The sequence below is a fragment of the Zosterops lateralis genome, assembly GCF_965231275.1.
Source record: "Zosterops lateralis genome assembly, chromosome: 29".
NCBI classification, from domain to species: domain Eukaryota; kingdom Metazoa; phylum Chordata; class Aves; order Passeriformes; family Zosteropidae; genus Zosterops; species Zosterops lateralis.
The window spans coordinates 2,946,107-2,961,269 of NC_139789.1; the positions used below are offsets into that span (position 1 = coordinate 2,946,107).

The 15,163-nt window shown below is 63.8% G+C and overlaps 2 protein-coding genes across 2 annotated transcripts; both read right to left on the reverse strand.

Annotated features, from left to right (window-relative positions):
* Positions 1 to 2,936: 2,936 nt before the first annotated feature.
* C2CD4C (C2 calcium dependent domain containing 4C) lies at positions 2,937 to 6,553 on the reverse strand (the record flags this gene model as incomplete). Its single annotated transcript, XM_083880079.1, has 1 exon — positions 2,937 to 6,553. One exon carries the CDS (start codon positions 6,551 to 6,553, stop codon positions 5,291 to 5,293), a length of 1,263 nt encoding a protein of 420 aa, XP_083736205.1. The 3' UTR covers positions 2,937 to 5,290.
* A 2,375-nt stretch (positions 6,554 to 8,928) lies between these two features.
* Positions 8,929 to 14,227, reverse strand: SHC2 (SHC adaptor protein 2; the record flags this gene model as incomplete). The annotated part of the gene is given in 14 exon segments (XM_083880126.1): positions 8,929 to 10,085; positions 10,218 to 10,356; positions 10,498 to 10,799; positions 11,028 to 11,186; positions 11,269 to 11,335; positions 11,419 to 11,599; positions 11,743 to 11,869; positions 12,039 to 12,090; positions 12,274 to 12,327; positions 12,420 to 12,539; positions 12,721 to 12,781; positions 13,169 to 13,239; positions 13,666 to 14,163; positions 14,165 to 14,227. Coding segments are annotated over 13 exon segments (1,884 nt in total). The 3' UTR covers positions 8,929 to 10,085; positions 10,218 to 10,227.
* Between the last annotated feature and the right edge of the window lie 936 nt (positions 14,228 to 15,163).

Here is a 15,163-nt window from a genome sequence, read left to right on the forward strand (position 1 = left end):
ATCCCGCTGCACTGATATTGAAGGGTTTGCCAGCAGCTGCTGGTGCTTAACAAATCCTCCTATCTGCTTATTTATGGCATTTCCCCCCTCCCACCTGGGCCTTCTTGATGCTTTGGGAATTTTGCAAACATTTTAAAGGCAGCATTTCAAAGTCCACCAGGCAGCTAGCGAGAAGCAGGTCACTGGAAAGGGTGAGGAAAGGCAGGAAAGATCATCCACCCTGCAAGGCAGCTGCTGCTCTCACCCTCATCCATCCTTGCCTGCTCCCTGCACTCTCCCACTGCAGTTCCTCGTGTTCTGTACACCCACCATGGCCACAGCTCCAAGACTGGATCCAGGGACTTGAATTAATGGTGAGGAAGAGTCCAAAGTGGAGCTTCCCATCTGCTGGTTGCCTTTTCCTGGATATGGAGGCAAGATCTGGGCCCAGGTCCCTGTTGGATTTCCAGCATCAAAGCAGGAGAGCAAAGTGCAAATGGAAAAGCAGAACAGAGGGAGTGTGTGCTGGGGCTGACGGTGCTGGGCAGCGCTGCCTGCCCCAGGTACACCCTGGCAGCTGCTGCCACCGTGCTGCATTTCAACAGAGTGCCGAGAGCGGGCTGACGAGGAGCTGGAGGTCATCTCTGTTCCCGGCGGGTTTTTGGGACCCCAGCCCGGGGGTTTCCGTGTCCCCTGGGGGAGCACAGACTGCTGGGTGCCGGGCGGTGACGCTGGGGTGTCACTCTCCACTGATGTGACTCTTCCCTGATGCGGCTACAAGAGACTGTGAGATTCAATTAAGTTCTGTTTTTTCCTCCCAGTAACAGTGTGAGTCTCTCCTCTCCCCTTTAAGGCAGACACGCTGCCATGGAAGACAAATGCTTGCAATAAAGCGCTGGAGCGCGGTGCCGGGGGAGGCCGATGCTCCCTGCAGCCGGCACTGCCCGGATCGCCTTCCCCGCGCCTCTGCACGGCCGGTCCCGCACCAGCCGGGCCGGGCCAGGTGCCAGAACCGGGTGGGGGAGTCGCCACGGGGACCCGGCTGGCCCCGGCGCAGGACCCGCAGGACCCTGTTCCCCGCTCAGAGCCCGCCCCCCCCCCCCCCCCCCCGCCACCGGCCGAGCGTTGCCAGGCAACGGGAAGATGCTTTTCTGACCGAAACGGGAAATCGGCAGCCGGAGCTGGGGATGGGGGGAGGGAAATGGCTGGGCTGGGGCTGCCCGCGGGGCCACAGGAGGCTCCCCCAGCCTCAACAGCACCCAAAAAATGCAGAGAGGAGAGCAGCACTGCTCAGCCAACACTGCCAAGGACCCCCGATCAGTGCCAAGGACGGCACTGGGACCCCCAGCCTGGCCGGAGAATGGGGCAGGGACAGGGTGACCCCCAGCAGGGACACTCCTGGTGGCCTCCTCACTGCTGAGCCCTCTCGGGAGCCTTGGCCCTGCCGAACATCCTGGATGAGATTGAACCCTTAATTTGCCCTCTCCCTCCCTCCCTCGCCAGCCATAACGCCGTGGCTAAATGAGCTCCAGGCAATTTTCTCAGAAGTTGAGTCCTCACGCTGCGGGAACACAGGGCTAAAAATAGCCGAGCCCAGTGTGTGCCTCTCGTCCAGGTGAGCCTCACTCCGGAGATCAGGGCTCCTCCACATCCAGCTGCCTCCCCTGCTCTGCCTCAGTTTCCTGCACAGATTGGGCCACCCAAATGTGCACCAGAGCTGTGGCAGCCTCAGGACCCCTGGCCAGAGGAATCCCTGTGCAGGGGAAATCTCCCAGGGCTCAGACATCACTTGGTGTGCACAGAGATGGGCAGAGCTGTCCTTGGGCTCAGAATTTCACCAGACTGTGCTTTACCTGGGCATCCCCTGACCTGAGGGTCTGTATTGTGCAGTGGGAATGTATCACCCTCTTCCCCACCAGCAGCTCCCAGTTCAGACTCTCCTCTCAGCATGACCAGCCCCTCCCAGGTCCAGTGAGGCAGACGAATTTCCTTCCCACGGTGACTCAATTACAAATTCAGAGTTAAATCTTCCCCCACAAGATACCCCTCTCCACCCCTCTGGCTGCTTCCAGCTCTTCAAATGTTGAACACTTTCCAGGGATTTTCGTGTGCTCAGGCTGACCCCATCCACTCTAGTTCAGACTAACTTAATCAGCCTCGTTTTGTTACTAACTGCTACAGCTTTGGACCTCTAGAAAAAGCACGACTTAAATTATTAGCACCTACCAAGCTGCTTTCACCACCCCTGTGGGGGCCAGAGGTGAGAGAACAGATCTGTTCCCACCCAGCCTCAATAGCTACCAAAAATGACAAATTATCACAATTGTGGAAATTAGAAAAATGGCATTTAGGTAACAGGCAAATACTCCTCTTTTCTTCAGCAGCATCTGGCTAGGAACAGATTTGGAAGTGGCAGGTGGGGAGAATAGAAAGCAACCTGAATGCTGTCAGCTGGGTGGGGGGGCCTGGGAGTGGTGAGAACAAAACCATCCCCCTTTTCTTCATCACCAGTGCTGAGAAGGGCTGCAGGGGTCAGGCTGGGGGAGCAGGTGAGGAGGAGGAAGGACACCCACAGAGTGTGGGAAGGGGCTGGCAATGCCACAGCTCAGCACAGCCCTGAATCCCCCTCGAGCAGGAACAGCATTTCCCCATGTACCCACCTCTCCCCAGGAGATCCATTCCCACCCCACCCCAGGGCTGGTCAGCAGCACCAGGGGAAGAGCTTCAGGAGCACCTGGAAGGCTGTATGGAAAAGGGAACAGCACCCAGAAGAGCAGCACTGCCCCGTGTCTGGACAGTCCTGAGGTTCCAACTCTGCTTCCCCACACCGGGAGCCTTCAAGGATAATGCTAGGAAATATCTCGGGGAAAGCAGGAGCCAGGCCCACGACTGCATTTGTTTTACAAATTACTTTATTGCACTAAAAAGAGGAAATCATCTGTAAACAAACATTCCATTCAGGTATTAATATATTTTTCACTCCAAAAATACATCATTAAATCCAGCCACAGAAATATCAAAGCAGGAACAATAGAAAATAGCTCCAGCAGCAGAGACCCATCCAAGCAACAGCTCTGGCTCCCCCACCAGCAGCCCAGCAGAGAGCAGGGCTCACAGCAGCTCATCCTGGGGCTCACTGCATGGTCACACACCCAACTCCAGCATGACAGCCCTGGGACAGGCTGGGGTGGGGCAGGACAAGAGCCCCCAGGCCCTTGGGTCTCCCTCTGGGGTCAGCCTCAATCCGAGGAGCAGCCTGGGGTCCTGCTCTCAGCATCCTCCTCCCCCAAACCCAAAGGCACACAGTCCTGCTGCAGGGGATGTGTCACCCCTCAAACCTCTCAGAGCACCAAAGTCTTCATCCCAGCTCCCATTCCTCCTCTTCTTGCAGCCTCTGCCCCCTGCCCCAGCAGCACCCAGGTCCCCCCAGCCCCTCGCAGGCACAACACCCCAGGGAGCACAGGGTGCTGGTGGGGTGTGCAGGGGCTGTCAGGCAGCAGCCAGCTGGGCAGGATCCCCTTCCCATCCCAGACCTCCTCAGGGGCAGGATGTTCACCCCACACCCCAGGATGTGACACTTCTCCCTATCCCCCCCTCCCCAGAGCCTTCATCTGCCCCCAGGATGAGCCTGGCACTTGGGGGGCCAGGGACCATCCCTTGTGCTGGCTCCTGGGAGAGCACAGGGAAGCCTCAGGTGGGAAACTCCCTGTGAAGGATGGACTTGTCAGCTCCTTATGTCCTGCATGGTTTGTTTTCAACCACAAGCTCGACAAACAGCCACGATCACCCTGAATCCCCTGGACATGCAAACACGGCGCGATCAGAACTACGCCTTGTGTACCTGGAACATATTTACAGACACAAGTAAAACGCTGCGAAAGATCAGCCTCAGATATAAATAGCCAACACTGAGATCTGCCATCTGCTGCAAAAGGACAAGGAAGGAACATCGACTGCCACCACAGAGGTTAACACAGAGAGGACACATGTGTGCGTGTGTGTCCACGCGTGCTGCAACAGGCGGGGACGGGAGCGCTGCAAATCCTGCTCCCTGCACGGAAACATGCAGAGCCCGACACAATGGGTGACACCACACCAAACAACAACACAGCGTGTTTGACCCACCCGCAGAAACGCCCCGCCAGCATCCTCCCCATCCCCACTGTCCCCAGCCAGTCAGCCGGGATGACAGGGTGGGATGGGAAGGGCTGGGAGCACCTCACTCCTTCCCCAAAGGGAAACTGAAAGCCAGGCCAGTCACTTTGGGAAGCCAGATCCCTCTGGGCACAGGAGCTTGGTGATCCCACTGGGCACAGGAGCTTGGTGGCCCCACAGGACACATCTGCTGCCCACTGGGTGCAGCCACTTGAAAGATCCTCAGCCAGAGGAACTGATCCTCAGTTCTGGAGCCTCAGCCTGCCCCCCTGCCCAGCCTCACCTGAGATGGCCCCAGCACTCAGGGAGGGCTACTCCTGTCACCTCAGCTTTTGTCAGCAAGCAGATCTCCTGGGACACTGCCTGGACCATCTGTGTGCCCAGAGCAAGGGGTGCCAGCCCCCAGCATCTCCCTCCCATGGGCAGGGGAGAGGCACAGGCAGCCTTGTGGATTTGAGCAAATCAAAGCCCCCAAAGCTCCATGAGCAGTTTCCCACTGGGGGTCAGCAGTGGGGACAGTGCTGGGGTGGGCAGGGAGGGCAGCCCGGGAGGCTGCAGGTGTCAGACCAAGCCAACCTTGCAGCCTCACAGGGCTGGGACGAGTCCAGGAAAGGCTCAAAAGCCACAAACCTGACTCATCTCCCAGGGTGACTGCCCTTGGCCCACTCTCAGGTCACCTCTGCAGTATTTTCGTTGCAGTTTCCAAGATCAGAAACTTGTCTTTTAAATTAAAGCTGTCACCCGACTACAGGTGCTGGGGCTTTGGGAGGTGGCTGTAAGTGCTACAGAGATTTACCCACCTCCAACCTGCAGCTGGAGACCACAGGCACAGGGAAGGAAGAGTCCAACAGGTGCTTCCATCCTTCCTGGTGGGGAGTGGGCTGGAGGCTCCCCACTTTGTGCTGGGCTCCAGGAGGTGCAGCCCCGGGGCAGGACCAGGGAGGGAGCAGCGGCAGAGGCTGTGGCTGCCAGCTGGTGTTGGCAGAGCCCCACAGCAGCACCATTCCTGGGGACCCCCACACTCTGCCACGACCCCGGCCCTCCTCAGGAGGCCCTTCCAAACCCTCCTCCAGCGGGGCTGGGGGACAGGGCCGGCCTCCCTGCTCGCCCCGGCCCCACAGGTGGGAGGGCTCCCTCCGGGGCTGGTAGCAGGTACCTACAGGCAGGACAGGAGGGACGTGAGTGGCAGCTCCTTCTCCCCCAGCAGCGTGTCCCGCTTAAGGCTGCTGCCCTTGTTGACCACCTTGACCTTCAGGGACATCTTCCTGGCGTGGCCGGGGCCCAGCCCATCGAAGAAGAAGTCCTCATTGAAGACAGGATTGCGGCTGTTCTTGACGATGGTGCTGCGCTGCTTCTGCAGCTTCCCCGGGTTGAGGCACAGCGAGACGCAGCAGTTGATGCTGCGCACGTCGACGAGGGCATCGTAGAGGTCCTCGGCCGAGACCAGGCGCACACGCAGCCGGGCGTTGGAGGGGTCGTACTCGGCAGCCAGGCGAAGGCTCCCGCCCCGGCTCAGCCTCAGGCTGTGCTCCCGGTCACGGCCGGCGGGCAGGTCCAGGGGCAGCAGGGCGGTGGGGGGCTGTGTCCCCGCAGGGGCGCTCCTGGCTCGGCGCTGGGCGCTGGGGCTGGTGTCAGCAGAGCTGTCGTCGGTGGACAGGGAGCTGTTACGGGCCACCGAGTGCTTCAGCTTGATCACCTTGGACTGGCTCTCTTGGCTGAAGAGCTTGAGCAGGGACACGGAGCGGGAGAGCAGCGGGGAGCCGAAGGGTGAGGACTCAGCCGAGGAGCACGTGTCGCTCTCGCCGCCGCTGAAGTAACGCCCGGGGTGCATCAGGGCTGCGCCCAGGTCCGCGGGCGTCCGGCGGCCGCTCTCGCCGTTCAGCTTGGCTTTGCGCTGGGCGCCGGGCGAGGTGACGGGCGAGGGGCAGAGGCTGCTGTGCTCGCTGTGGAACAGGGACTCTTTGCGCCGGGTGTGGGGGCTCTCCATCAGCGTGGCGAAGCCGTAGGAGGTCTGAGCCTTGGGCACGTAGGGCAGCGACATGGCCGTCTGTGCCTGCGGGTCCGCGTTGGTGCCGCAGCTCCCCTCGCTCCAGTCCTCGGCGGTCTCGATCTGGATGATGTGCCGCCCGGCGGTCCGGGAGCGGGACCGGGAGCGGCCGGACGGGCGGGGGCTGCGCGGGGGTTTGCGCCCGGCCAGGTCCTGCTCCGAGACCGAGGCACCCAGAGCGGCCCCTGCGGGGACCTCGGAGCCCTCGGCCTCGGCGGGGGCCGCGCTCAGCTTGGGCGGGATGAAAAAGTCAGGGATCTTGTCGGGGGTGAGGACGTTGCTGTAGCGGGACCCGCGCGAGGACTCCTCTGTCCCCGCTCCCCGGGCCCCGCCGTTCTCCGCCACCCCCCGCAGCCGCTCCAGGAGCCACATGTTGCTGCCCCGAGTGGGGCTGGAGGAGACCCGAGGGGCAGCGCTATCGCGGGGGCCGGGCACCGGCAGGAGCGGGACAAAGCTGGGAGCCCCGGGAGCGACCAGCGGCACCGAGAGAGCCGGACCCGGCAGCCCAGGGGGGACGGGACAAGGACGGGAGGGAAGTGGCCGCGCCGGGGGACGCGGGGACCCGCCAGCCCGGGGACAGCGCGGAGGAACCGGCCGCGGGGAGCGGGGATGGGGGACCCGGGGGACGGGACCCGGCGGCGCCCGGGGATGCGATGGGACGGGGCAGACGCGACGCGACGCCTGGACCGACGGACCGACCGACGGAGCGACCGACCGGCGCCGCCGCCAGCGGGACGTTGCCGGGAGCCGCCGCACCTGGAGCGGAGCCGCCGCCGCCACCGCAGCCCGGGCGGGGCGGGCGCGGACGCGCTTTTATACGGCGGCGGTGGCGGCGGCGGCTCCGCTCCTCGTCCGCGCCGCCGCCGTAATCCTCCGAGCGCGGCGCACACACATTTCTGCGCTTGGCGGACCGGGGCTGGAACCGGGACCGGGCCCGGGACCCGGAGCGAGCGGGACCGGGAGTGGCACCGAGAGGCCCCGGGGGGCTGATGCTCGGGAGGTGCAGGAACCTGAGCCCGGGACACCCCGCCGTGTTCCCGCGGGAGTGCCGGGTTTGGGATGGGGCAGGAGTGGAATCGGGGCGGCAGCAGCTCCATTCCAACCCTCCCCGCCGGGATCAGCCGCTCCCCACTCCCACCTCTGGATCTCAAAGCCCTGAATGAAGCCAGCAGCCTCTCGGGGCTGCTGAGGAGTTGCCTCATCAAGTGGTTTAATATCGCTCTGGAGGAGCTCGGGGGGCAGTGCCACATGTCACTCTGCCCCATGTCACACACCCCACCAGCCCCTGCAGGGATGAGGTGGTGGCCGGGGACACCGGGACAAAACGTCAGGAGGTTCACGGAGCATCACTGCAAACCCCGGTGTTGGGGGGTCGGGAGATTCAATCCAGTGATCAGGCCCAGCCCCGATCCCCGGGGGATTTCCAGCCTTGGGGACAGGGATGCACTGAGAGGGACAGAGGCACAAAAGGGTCAAGCGGCTGTTCCTTGCCGCTGCTGCCCTGCGGGAAGCACCATCATTCCGCAGCAGCGCAGGGCTGGGAATGACGGCCGGGAGGAGCAGCCCGGTGTGCTGAGCGCCTTCCGCGGGGGGCCTCGGCTCCCTCTGCGTTCGCACTTGGAGCTGGTAAAAAGAGGCGCCCGGCCTCGCCCATCCAGGCCGAGGGCTGGGATGTCTCAGGGACAGCAGTGGGGAGGGGACAGTGGTGTCCTGGTTCACCCTGCAGGATGCTGAGCCGGGTCCCGCAGAGATGAGAGGGCAGATGGAGCCCGGGGGAGCAGGACGGGGCTCACGGAAGGGGAAGCTGGTGAACAAAAGGCCCATGTTTGCTTTTCCTCCACCCTACGAAACTGCGGGTAAACAAGGTGCAGAAATGGTTGAGTTCCCTTGAGATAACAAAGGGCGCTGGGGCCGGGCCAGCTCTGTCCCCGCGGCTCGGGGCCGGTGCCTGCAGGGCAGGAGGGGAGCGGGGCCCTGGGAGCTCCGGGCTGCGGACCGGCAGGGCTGGAGGCGCTGGCAGGGGCTGGCAGAGCTGGGGACAGAGCTGGTGGAGCCGGCAGTGTGCTACCACCTGCTGGAAGCTGGGAAGGAGGGAGACCTGCTATTGGAAAGGGTTTGTGCAAGGAAACCCTGAATAACCAAACTGGGCGTGTCTGTTGTCTGCACATTTGAGACAGGTGCAGGGACAAATTGGACAGCGAGATCCCCAAGGCCCTGGGAGAGCAAGGAGGCCACGTCCTCTGCAGCTGCTCTTCTGTGGCTTCCAAACCTTCCCAAAACACCTCAGCCTTCCTGTAACACTGCAGCCCTCCCATCACAGGCGCTGAAGAAGCAGCAGCCCTTCAACCAAGGTCTGGGTTGAGGCACAGAGCGCCCTGCACCCATTGGCACCACACACCAGCCTCGACCAAAGTGGTTTAAGCTCCAAAACAACCGCCCTGCCAGACCTTCATCCCTCCAGGGCAGCATCCCCGGGGCTGCAGGGCGAAGCACCACCAGCAGTGAACTGCACGGGTTTGGTTCTCCAGCAGCAAAAGAAGAAAGTGGGGGCCCTCACTGCCTTTCCCAGGCTCTCTGTTGAGGGAACAGTGCAATTATCTTTGCAGACGCATCACTCCATGACAAAAAATAGCAGCTGAGATGGAAGCACCATGTCCCCGCGGAATCCAGCTATCAATGGAAAATTACGCATTCATTACTGGGCTTTATTTAGGGGCTTATTTTATTCATTGGCTCAGCTGGCACTGGCCAGCCAGGATGCCTTGTCTGGCATAGGCCATTCCCAGCGAGGGGCTGAGGGTGCTGGGGTGACCCTGCTGCCCGAGGTGGGCGCTGGCAGCAGCCCTGGGCACACAGAGCAGAGCTGGGACAGGCCACCAGCAGCCAGGACTGATGCTGCCCACCTGTAACACAGGAGCCACAGCCAGGCCCACCCGTGGCTCTGGCTCTGCTGGCTGCCACATTCACTAGTGGGTCACAGCTTGGCTTGTCCCACTCAGAGCCACCCCAGGGGACCCAGGAGTGGGTGGCCATGTGCTGCTCCAGGTGGAGGCAGGAGGGGAGCTGGCAGCAGGAGCCAGCAGGGCAGGGAGCTGCCAGGTGTGAGGAGGAGAGGCTGTGCAAGGCCAGCCCTGGGTGTTAAAGGCCACTCTGAAGGCAGGAGGACACTGGGTGATCCATGGGGGACACAAGGTGACTGGACAGGATGGGTTGGCCAAGGTGAGACTGGGCAGGAACTGGTGGTGATGGAGACCTGTCCCAGCACCATGCCCAGGGGTAGCATGAACCACCTGTGTTCCTTGCTCATTTCCAGGTTTAATTAGAAATGTATTCCAAACCACAAACCCCTGCCCAGCACCAGACACAGGGCAGGTAACAGGGCCATAAAAACCTGCCAAAGCTCTGAGCTGGCCAGGGAGCCCCCACGGGCCATGGGACATCCTGTGAGGCAGTGCCAACAGCCCTGCCTTGCACCTTCCCACAGTAGCTCCATCCTGGCCCTGGCCTGGGGTGGGCTGCAGGGGCTAGGGGGCACAGGGAGCATCATGTGGCAGCCACTCCTGGGGAGAATCCAGCTGAAAATGGATGTCCCCAACAGGAAAATCCAACAGAGTCCGAGAGATGGTTGTGCCTGGCCCCACGGGCAGAGCTCAGCCAGGGGCTACAGCAATGTCCACCAGCCCCCATTCCAGCGCTGGGGCAAGTGGGGACAGCCCTGCCTGAGATGGCATCAGGCTCCATCCCTCCTGCTGAGGTCACCGAGCAGTTCCCACCCCAACAGCGCTTCACCTGTATGTGTGGAATTAAATGTCTCTGTGTCCAGCTGGGCAGGGCACCCCAGGCAGATGGTGGAGGTAGGCAACAGCCAGGGAGGACCTGCAGGGCCAGGGACCACAAGACCTCGCTGGGAAGGAAAATGGAGAGCCTAACCCTAGACCTCAGAGGCCAGGCACAACTGGAGAAGGGGAGCACAAAGGAACCCGTTTTGCCCTAGGGTGAGTCCAGAGGCAGGGGAGCAGGTCGGGGACTCACGTACCCCCTTGGCATCACTGCTTCCTCTGTACGATCTGGCGGAGGTGCAGCTCGCTCTCTGCCGCCACGATGGGCTGCTCGTTCTGCCGGTGGTGGCTGATGAGGTGGCTGATGCTCTCAAACAGCACGTCCTTGGTCCTCACCTGGGGCCAGGGCACAGTGGTCCTCAACTCAGGAGAGTTGCCTCTCATACAGCACCCAGTTGCAGCACCCTGTGCCTGCCCACACCTGTGTCCCTCATCACCCACCCGTGCCCTGCCCTCAGCCCCGTGCCCTGCCCTCACCACTCCCTCGGGATCCACCAGCAGCAGGTGCTTGGGCTGCCCGCTGTGCATGCCGGTCAGCACGTACTGCCCCGGGTTGGTGAGGCTGTCCCGCACCAGGAAGTCCCCGTCCATCTGCAGGAGCCTCTCAGCATCCCACCGGCTCATCTTGCCGTGGTACCAGGGCTCCCGCCGGAGCTGCTCCTCCGTGGGGGCGATGGGGGCCTTCCGTGTGGGGGGGCTCGGCCACTGGTCCTCAATGGGGGCACTGGTGCCACCCCCTGCAATGCACTCGTGGAGCTTTAGGGCATCCTCAAATGGTCCTGTGGGATCCAGGGGTTGTGGGGTGTTACACATAGGGCATGAGGCAGGGCTGAGCTGTGGTGTGGACAGACCCCAGCTCACAGCCCCCAGTGCACTGCAGGGCACTGCTGTGGGTTCAGCCAGTGCCAGCACCTCCAGGGCTGTGCCGGGTGACCCAGACAGCTGCTGGCACAGCTTGACCACTCCACAGCATGTTCTGCACCATTTCCCCCAGTGCAGTGGCTTACTCATGTCAAAGAGGTCCTTTTTGGGGCTCTCCTCTGCCGCCCCATGAGCCTCTGGCTCCCAGGTGTCCAGGCTCTGTGTGTTCACGTACATGTGCTCCTCGTAGTCCCGTGGCCCCAGGGTGTGGCCGTCTGCCTGCAGGTACCCGTCGCAGGGCTGGCCTGCGAGGACACCGCTGGCCAGGACTGGGCAGAGCCACAGGGACCCCCCCAGCTCATGGCTTCCCCCCACAGCAGTACCCACCCTGGCTCTCCAGGTCCCAGGGTGGCCCCAGATGGCTGCTCAGGTCTCGTCTGGCTGCTAACCCACCCTAGAGGAGGAGACAGTAAGAAGATTGGGGGACCCTTCCTGGGACCCCCGTAGCAAGGCCAGCAGTGGCTCCGAGGGGCTCACCTGGCTGGGGGGAACAGAGCTGGAGGGCTGAGTGCGGATGTGGCCCAGGGCTGTGCTGTGGCGGAGCCGGGAGTCCACCAGGCCCCCCGGGGGGGGCTCCTTCCCAGGGATGCTGTTGTAGTAGTCGTGCTCAGCCGCCTCCTCATCCTCCCCCCAGGCTGACTCCTCTGCAGCCAGCGCCCTGCAGCAGGGATGGGTGAGCTGGGGACACCCTGCCTGGCTCAGGCCATCCCTACACCCTGCAGTGACAGGGGCTCCCAGAGCCACCCTCAGCCAGGGGACACGCCCAGGACAGGGGTGCAGCAGGGCCCCCTGCCCCCCTACCTCTCTGGGGGTACCACCACCTTGGGGGGGCTGTGGAGGTACTGCTTGAAGCGCAGCTCAAAGGCCTGTCCCACCGTGCTGATGACGCTCTGTGCCAGCCCCTCGCAGCACTCCAGGATGTGGCAGGCTGTGGACGGACAGACAGACGGTTTGAGTGTTTCCCCCACACTCCCATCGCTGCAGCAGGACCACCCTGAGCTACCCCTCATGTTCCCCATGACAGATTTCTTCCTCCAGCCTTCACCCCCCAGCACATCCATCCCCACAGAGCTCCCAGGTGTGGAGGCTGGTGTCACCTCTCTGGTTGATGGGATCCTTGGCGACGTAGGCAACATAGTCTGTGGTGTCCTGCAGACAAAGGAGGAGATCAGCACTCATGTCCTGCCACTGTGTGGAGAGCAGGGCTGGAGGTGTCAGGACGAGGGGACAGCTCAGGCCCAGCCCCATGTCCTGACCCAGGCCAGGCCACCCTGTGCTCAGCTCAGCCATAGGCAGCCCCTGTCCCCAGCACCCTGGGTGTGCATGACTCACCATGTCCCCACCGGAGGCGAAGGAGATGGACTGCATGTGGTGGTTGGCGATGATCTGCATGGGGAACAGGGTCCAGGGGGCATTAGTAAAGGGGCCACCAGCTCACAGGCTGGCAGGTAGAGGACTGTGTGCCCAGGAACACTCACCTGGCGTGTGGTGGGGATCATGAGGTTCAGCCCATCAACGGAGATGTTGACAGCGATGCTCATGCCAGCGAAGTGCAGGTTACTCTTGCCCAGGATGGAGAAAAGGGCTTTGTTGGGAGCCTGACAGGGGAGAGGATGGTGGGGGTAATGAAGACCACCAGAACCAGGATTTCTGGAGTGAATGAGGAAAGGGGGGGATGCCCCAAGAGCCTCCAGGCCCACAAATTGAGCAGGCCCCCCTAATGCTCTGTCCCACAGCCTTGGCTTGTCCCAGGGATGGACAAGCTGAGTTGAAACTCACCTTCTTCTTCCAGATGCCCTTCACACCTGGCACTGCCTCGTATAGTCTGTTGATGGCTTCCCTGCAATGGACAGACCCTGGCCTGGTCACTGCTCCAGCCCCCAGCCCTTCCCAGCCGCCCTCCCCTCCCCATTGCCCTGTGGGGTCTGGTGGCCCGAGCCCCCACAGCCCCGGGTGCCGCAGCCTCCCCGCAGCGCTGCCCCACGTCACGGCCCTGGTACGTAATCCCTGCTGGGGCCACCTCCCTTCTCCTCTTTCCACCCATTGATCCGCAGCAGTGCCCTTCGTCTGTGTCCCTGAGCACAGGGTGGGTTCTGCAGGGCACGGCTCCCCCTGACCCCTGTTCCCCTCCCTGCACAGGGCCCTGGGAAGGGGGAGCACCCAGGGCCACCAGGGGCTTGGGGTGGCACTGGGGTGCAGGAGAGTGGGAGGGACTGCAGGGCCGTACCTGGTGACCTGTGTCCGGGTGTTGAAGTCAAGGGACCTCATGGAGCGCAGCACCTCAATGCACCCCATGTACTGCGGGGAAAAGCAGTCAGAGCAGGTGCCACAACAGGGCAGGCAATGGAGGGGAGAGGCCGAGTGTCAGGGGAAGGGCCTTCCACACCAGCTCCAGGGACCAGAGAGCAGCTTTCACCCCCACCCCAAAATACCCCATCACACCCCGTGCTAAGACCCCACAAACTCATCTGTGTGCTACAGCTTGTGATGCCTCGTAGGGCTGACAAGGCTGGAGTCACAAGGTGGGTCCGCGGCCCAACAAGCCCCCGGCCCCATCACGGGAGCTGCGTGTGCCGGGGGCGGCGGCCCCGGTCCCGCCGAGGGGGGAACTCGAGCGAGGGCTGTGCCCGCCGCCGTCGGGAGGAGCGGCCGGACCCGCCGAGCCCCGCACGCTCCTGGGGGTCCCCGCGCCCTCCCGCGTCCCCGGGCACCGGCGGGACTTACCCGGACAATGTAGGAGACGCCGGGCCCCAGCACCCGCTCGTCGGGGTGCAGCCAGCCCTGCGCCGGTTTGCGGATGAAGCTGCCCTTGCGGCTCCACTCGTCCCCGCCGGGCCGGGCCCCCGCCGGCGCCGCCGCCGCCCCCCGCGCCCGCCCCGCGGTGCCCCGCGCCCTCCCGCCGCCCGGCAGAGCGCAGGGCGCGGCGCAGAGCGGCTCGCAGGCGCCCAGGACGGCGGCCAGCCCCGAGGGGGACTCCGCCGCGGCGGGGGCGTCCCGGGCGGCGCCGGCGGGGCCGCGGCCGAGGAAGCCGCTGGAGCCGGGGAACTTCCACTGCGGCATCCGCGGCAGCAGCGCGCAGAAGGTGGTGCCGTGCTCGGGCTCCTCGCCCGCCGCGGGGCACGGCGCGGGGGCCGGCGACGGCATGGGGGCGGTCAGCGGCTCGTCGCGGAAACGGTCATACTTGGGCTCCGGGAGCATGCCCGGGGCCGCGCTCCGCTCCGCTCCGCCGCCGCGCCGGCTCCCACCCCCCGCCCGCTCCCCCGGGGCCGCGCCGCGCTGATGTCATGGTGGGAGCGCTCCCCCGCCCCCCCGCCGGGCCGGACCCGCCGTGCCGGAGCATCCCCGGCCCGCCCCCCGGAGCATCCCCGCCCCCCGGAGCATCCCCGCGCACAGCGGCGTCCGCCCCCCGCCCGGGCTGCCCCCCGTGGGGCCGGAGCCGCCCCCGCTCTGCCCCCCGTCCTGCCCCAAACCCCCCGGTCATCACGGCCTGGGGCTGAGCCACAGCCCGCGGGGCTGGCGAGTTCCCGGCTCTGCCGCCAGCGCTGGGGGTGAGGGGTTGGGGTAACGGGCAGGGCAGGGCCATGGCCCCCCCCCAGAGCCACCACAGGGCCCCGGCACCGCTCGCGTTTGGCGTTCGCTGGAGCGAAAGCGGCCAACAGCCCCCGGCGCTGCCCTCGCCCACCACAGGGACATTTTCTGCTCTCTCCATTCTGCGTTCCCGGGAAGCGATGCGGGAGCCCGGGGCCGGCCGGGGAGGCGGGGGAGGGCTTGGCCAGGCTTCGATGCGCAGGCGGCTGCCCTGTTTCTGTGCCTCCCAGCCCACTGGTCTCTTTTGCTCTGATTTCATCTGCCTCCAAAGCCAGATCTGAGTCCCGCTTTGTTTATATCTGTCTGGAGGGCTCAGGCAGTAAAAAAGCACAAACATTTTCTTGTTTTTCTGCTTGTAACTGCAGCAACCAGGGGGGAAAAAATCCCACAAAACCATTAAAGGGACTTTCTGACCTCAATCGAGCAATTCGCCCTTGCTCCTGCCCCGGGGCTGTGGCGTTTTTCGAGCGGTTCAGAGGATCCTGCCTGGCTGGGCCCAGAAGGGCGAGGAAACCCAGAGCAGCCCCAGGGCAGCTCTGCTGTGCTGGAACCCGGGAACCCTCACCTTTCCCCAGCCCTGCATCCCCTCCATTGCCAAAGGGGTCTCAGTGTCGGGGCTCCATCCCCGCAGCAT